The sequence below is a fragment of the Aethalodelphis obliquidens genome, unplaced genomic scaffold (assembly GCF_003676395.1).
Source record: "Aethalodelphis obliquidens isolate GAN/ISIS:26980383/991018 unplaced genomic scaffold, ASM367639v1 scaffold18, whole genome shotgun sequence".
Lineage (NCBI taxonomy): Eukaryota > Metazoa > Chordata > Mammalia > Artiodactyla > Delphinidae > Aethalodelphis > Aethalodelphis obliquidens.
This window is the reverse complement of record NW_020837962.1, coordinates 10,931,808-10,937,937: the sequence shown is the minus strand read 5'-3', so window position 1 is coordinate 10,937,937 and position 6,130 is coordinate 10,931,808. Positions and strand designations below refer to the sequence as shown.

At 43.6% G+C, this 6,130-nt stretch overlaps 1 protein-coding gene across 1 annotated transcript; it reads left to right on the top strand.

Annotated features, from left to right (window-relative positions):
• Positions 1-4,167: 4,167 nt before the first annotated feature.
• On the top strand, positions 4,168-5,119 carry OR1F1 (olfactory receptor family 1 subfamily F member 1). The gene is given in 2 exon segments (XM_027118360.1): positions 4,168-5,001; positions 5,003-5,119. Coding segments are annotated over 2 exon segments (951 nt in total).
• Positions 5,120-6,130: the final 1,011 nt, after the last annotated feature.

The following is a 6,130-nucleotide window of genomic DNA, read 5'->3' as shown; positions in this document are numbered from 1 at the left end:
CTCCCTCATAAAAGATATTGTGGCTTGTATCTTGCTGTCTTGAATCACTTGCTCAGGGGGAAACCAGCTACTTTGTTACAAGGACCTATCAAGTTAGCTTTATGGAGAAGTCCACGAGAGGAACTGAGGCTTCCTGCCAATAGCAATGTGAAGGAGCCATCTTGGACACTCATCCTCCACCCACGGTCAAGCTTTCAGATGACTGAGCCCCTGCAGATAACTTAACTGCAATCTCATGAGAAGCCCTGATCCAGAACCATTCAGCTAAACCATTACCAGATTCCCGACCCATAGGAACTGTGTGAGATAAATGTTTACTGTTTTAAGTTGCAAAGTTTTGGTGTAACTTGTTACTTGACAATAGATGACTAATACAAGGAATAAGGCTAGTGTCCATAGGATTCTTTGGCATTTACTTTCTTTTTTTTAAAGGACTTTGGGGGGAAATTTAAAAAATACATTCATTTGGCTGCACAGGGTCTTAATTGTGACAGGCAGGGTCTTCGTTGTGGTGTGTGGGATCTTTAGTTGGGGCATGCTGGATCTTTAGTTGCAGCATGTGGGATCTAGTTCCCTGACCAGGGATCAAACCTGGGGCCCCTGCATTGGGAGCACGGAGTCTTAACTGCTGGACCACCAGGAAAGTCCGAGCATTTACTTTTACACCATCACCAGAAGCAGTTGACCTTATGGAACAGAGAAATGGTCTTTTAAAGACTCAATTTTGGTACCTCAATTTTTGATGTTACCCTGTAAGGTTAGGGTGCTGTTTTACAGGATACAGTATAAGTTTCATACCAGTGGACAATATGTGCTGAACTTTCTCCCAACCAGGAATTTATGGGGCAAGGAAACAAGAGGTGAAAGTGGGCACCTCTTTTTGTAATACCTAATGATTTACTTGCAAAATTTTGCTTTTTATCCCAGCAACACTGGGCTCTGAAGAGACTTCTTGCTGGCCAATTTGGGCTCCTTTTGCTACTTGGATAAACTGACCAAAAGGAGATTCTAATATTGTTATACCTTTGACTATCAGTAGAAAATAGTTTTTCTGCTACACAGTGGTAGCAGAGAGGATAATGGATGGAAAGATCTCCTTGAGAGGATTCTGGAATTGCCATGTCCAGTGATGGCAGTTAATGAAAGACTAGGACAATCTTATATGGGCAAGATCATAAGGATGTCAGATCTCTCCCACATGAGAATTAAAGTCACTATTCAGATTTTTAAAACCTTGCGTAGCTGAGATGCTGGCTAAAGATAAAGGGAACATGAATTAGATTGTAGTTAAGGAACATTATTAATATCAATTAATTGTTCATGACTACCTGTGGAAATGAAGATTACATTATGAGTCATATTTTCCTCCTTCCTTTGTCACCTATATATTTATGTATTTTAGCTACCTAGCTTTCTTCTTTTCTCTCCCTTCCTCCCTCTGTTTTACATATACATAGGATATATGTAGTTATTGGTTAGCTTTCAGGTTTGATTCCGAAGTTATAGAATGTCAGGATGGGATCATGATTGGATCAGGAAAGATCTTGGTTTGGGACCTGGATACAGTAACTGATGGGATTTTGAGTTGTTCCCCTGCTGTGAGAAGGATAGTTGTATTATGTTAGACCAGAGAATTGCTATTCTACTGAAGGGTAAGTTGGTAAGAGGGATGTGTGTTAATGTTATACAACTGGAGGGGTGGATTCTAGTGGGCATTTATCTTGTTTTTTGGCTTCCCAACTTCTGTGACCCCTTCCAAAGCTCAGGTAATACCCTACTTCATCATTCTTGTTGGGAAGAAAAGCCTACTTCTTCCTGTATCACAGGAAACCCTGAATAACTTATCTCACAGCCCCTGTAGCAGCTAAGCTGTGGGCATGTGCCTACCCATTAGATATCCTGACTCAGCCTTTGACACAAAGAAAGGGAGACACGGAGGAAATTTTTCTAGCAGTGGCAGCCATTGCAGCAAAATGGATCCCCGGGTAACAGTGCTACTGGTGGCACCCTATGTCCAGTGGCTAGCTGTGTCAGAGCCATGAACTGTAAGATTTATGCTTGGAGGCAGCAGGAACATGCTAATCAAACCTGTGCTGTGGTATGATTTGGGCACCGAGTGACCTCCTGAGCCTGCTTCTCCAGTTGCTCCGTGGTTTTGAAGTATGAGCTATCATTTTCAAGAAATCCTTTTCTGCTTAATCAGCATGACTTTGGTTTTATTATTTTCGTCTAAGAACTACCACAATGTAACCAATCATCAGAAAAGGACTTGAACCCTGAACTGGGCCACCACTAGTACTCTTTCCATCTCATCATTATTTCTCTCTCTGTGTGTGCATTTTTGGCCTTTCTGCATAGACTTTTGCTTCTCCATCTATGGGGCAGTCCGGAGAGAGTTGCAAGCTTCTGGATTTCCACATCCAGGCCAAGTCATACTGAGAATGACCCGCAGGTCCGCAGCCTCAGTGCCAGGTTCCCAAATCCAATCGTGAATCCTCACTCGGCAGGAGGTGGTGGACTATAAATTGGGCTGCTGGAGCTCACACCCCTGTGACTCTGTGGATTGGGGACCATCCTCAGAAAAGGGTGATCCACTGTGAGCTGCAAAGACATCTCCAAAGAAGTCTACTCTGGGAGCCTGGAGTTTCTCAATCCTGGTATGCTGTGCTCTCTGATACATCTCTCCCACGAGGCTAATCCTTTACATCAAATGCTTTACAGGATTAAGCACAACTCTGTACTTCCACCCCCACCCAACCCCAGCATCCCCGTCTGCAAATGCATCACTAGCTCTAATCAGTAAATGACTGGATAGATATTAGGGGTTGACTCAGATAACACTGCAATAACCCCAGTTTCTGAGCTAAGAAAATGAGAAGAAAAATCTTTTAATAACTGAACTTTCAAATACATAAACATAAGCCCAGATCAGCAAGGTGATGAATTTGGAAATCTCAGGGAGTTTTCTCTGGGACTTCTTCCACCCAGATTGCTTTATCTCCAAGTTCTGACCCAGGAGTTAGATCATATGCTTTGTCATTCATCATGGTTGGGCTCATGGGGACCAGGAAATAGGTGGGACAATTACTTTCTGCTTGTCTCTAATAAGGCTCTCAGGGAATCTGGTCCCAGTGGCCATGGAGGCTACTGTAAATATCCATCTCTGATACCCCCAAACATCCTGCACGGAGAGCTAAGGCCATGAATCTCCGCTCCTCATTTGCTTAGGACCTACCTATATTTCCAAGACTTTCCAAACCTTATAATAAAGAGGAGCACTGTCCAGTTCCTCAAAGGTGAAGAACACTTGATAGCAACAGCACGAACTTCTCCCAGGTAAGATTGTAACAGTGGGGATGTCAATATTTCTTTACTTATGGGTGAAGTTCTTTTTTTAAAAAAAATTAATTTATTTATTTTAGGCTGCGTTGGGTCTTCTTTTTTGCGCGCGGGCTTTCTCTAGTTGCGGCGAACAGGGGCTACTCTTCATGTGGTGTTTGGGCTTATCATTGCAGTGGCTTCCCTTGTTGCGGAGCACGGGTTCTAGGCACGCGGGCTTCAGTAGTTGTGGCTCACGGGCTGTAGAGCGCAGGCTCAGTAGTTGTGGTGCGTGGGTTTAGCTGCTCTAAGGCATGTGGGATCTTTCCGGACCAGGGCTCGAACCCATGTCCCCTGCATTGGCAGGTGGATTCTTAATCACTGTGCCACTAGGGAAGTCCCCGGTGAAGTTCTCTGAAGAACCTCCTTTGTTAAATCTTCCAGATCCAGGGAGTAGTAGTAAAAGTCCTGAATCCCTCATCTGTTGCTTGTGATAAACCCAGTACCAATGAGCTGTTTCTCTTCTCTCTACGATCTACTAAGTGGGCAAAAGCCTGGGAATGTTCATAGAGATGCACATAATGTCAGGGAAGGACTGTGTATGTGCCTGTGTGTTGTTTTTATGTTGTATTTCATATAATTAAAAAAATTAGTCCAGTGGAACCAGCATCATCTAGGACTGGAGGTCGGAAGTTGAGGGTTTAGGGATTAGGGGCAGATTCTGACTGAGCAACTCTAATGTAGGTTTTATTAACATGACCATGGCTGGAGCTTGGGTTATTGCACCCAAACCCTTTGCTTCTAGGTTTCTGACTTCTGCTTCTCTTCTCTGCATCTGAGTCCAGCCCCATGGGAGAGACAAACCAGTCAAGTAACTCTGAGTTCCTCCTCCTGGGGCTCTCCAGGCAGCCCTAGCAGCAGCAGCTCCTCTTCGTGCTCTTCCTGAGCATGTAACTGGCCACAGTCTTGGGAAACCTGCTCATCCTCTTGGCCATCAGCACGGACTCCCACTTGCACATCCCCATGTCCTTCTTCCTCTGCAACCTGTCCTTCGTGGATATCTGCTTCTCCTCCACCACTGTCCCCAAGATGCTGGCCAACCACATACTCAGGAAGCAGACCATCCCCTTCTCTAGGTGTCTCACGCAGATGTATTTTGTTTTCACGTTCATGGACATGGACAATTTCCTCTTGGCTGTGATGGCCTATGACCACTTTGTTGCTGTATGCCACCCCTTACACTACTACACAAAGATGACCCACCAGCTCTGTGCCCTGCTGGTTACTGGATCGTGGGTCATTGCCAACCTGGATATGCTGTTGCATACCCTGCTGATGGCTTGACTCTCATTCTGTGCAGACAATGCCATCCCCCACTTCTTCTGTGATGTGACCACACTCCTGAAACTCTCCTGCTCTGATACACACCTCAGTGAGGTGATGATTCTAAATGAAGCACGGCCAGTAATGAGCACCCCATTTGTTTGCATCCTGGTATCATATATCCTTATCAACTGTGCTGTCCTGAGAGTCCAGTCCACAAAGGGAAGATGGAAAACCTTCTCCACCTGTGGCTCCCACCTGGCTATGGTTTTCCTCTTCTATGGCACCATGATATTTCTGTATTTCAACCCTTTATCCTCCCACTCAGCTGAGATAGACATAGCAGCTGCTGCGATGCGATGTCTCTATGGTGACTCCCATGCTGAACCCCTTCATCTACAGCCTGAGAAACCAGGACATAAAAGAGGCTCTTGGAAAAGTGGTTGCTATTAATTTTTTCTACTCAGTAGTGAAATAGACTAAGAAAATCATGGAGGGAACTAATTTATAAGAAAATCATGTTTTTGTTTTTCTGATTATGCAAAAGTTAACATTTGTCTTTTGTAAGAGAATCATCTACTATCTGTCTTGGGAGTACAAAACTTGATACAGCCTCTTCAGGTTAAAGATGGAAAGAGAGATCCTTGTACCAAATAACTTGACTATTCCAGCCGTCAGTGCCCTCCAGCCAAAACCCATTAGGAGCACACCTCTTGTTGAATAAGTTGCGTTTATTACTCATGTAACAAGGGAGTTACACATACCATGGGGGGAATAGTGAGGTATCTTAGTAGGAAGGTGCTCAAAAGGACTTATTAAAAGACTTGGGATTGTATGAGGTGATTTTGGTAAGGATTGGGTCTTTGCTCTGGATTCAAAGATGTCACAAAGTGAGGGTAATTTTGGTTCACTATCTTAATATATTTTATCTAGAAGGAGGGAAAACTAGACTGAGGCCAAAGCTGTGACTGGCAAAGAAGTAGCAGTCACTCATATCCACCAGCACAGGGGGAGTTTGGTCATTTTTGTGGCTTGGACAGTGTTCATGTTTTAGTGTTCACATGCTTACAGAGTGGTCTTCTTTTGTCTTACTTTGTAACAGTCACAGAATGGCCTTGTGTGACACTGATATTCCGTGCAACTCTCTGTGTTCATCAAAAAAGCACCAAGCAAAGTAGCAGGATAAAAAATTAATGCACAGAAATCTCTTGCATTTCTATACACCAATGATGAAAAATATGAAAGAGAAATTAAGGAAACACTCCCATTTACCATTGCAACAAAAAGAATAAAATACCTAGGAATAAACCTACCTAAGGAGACAAAAGACCTCTATGCAGAAAACTATAAGACACTGATGAAAGAAATTAAAGATGATACAAACAGATGGAGAGATATACCATGTTCTTGGATTGGAAGAATCGACACTGTGAAAATGACTATACTACCCAAAGCAATCTACATGTTCAGTGCAATCCCTATCAAACTA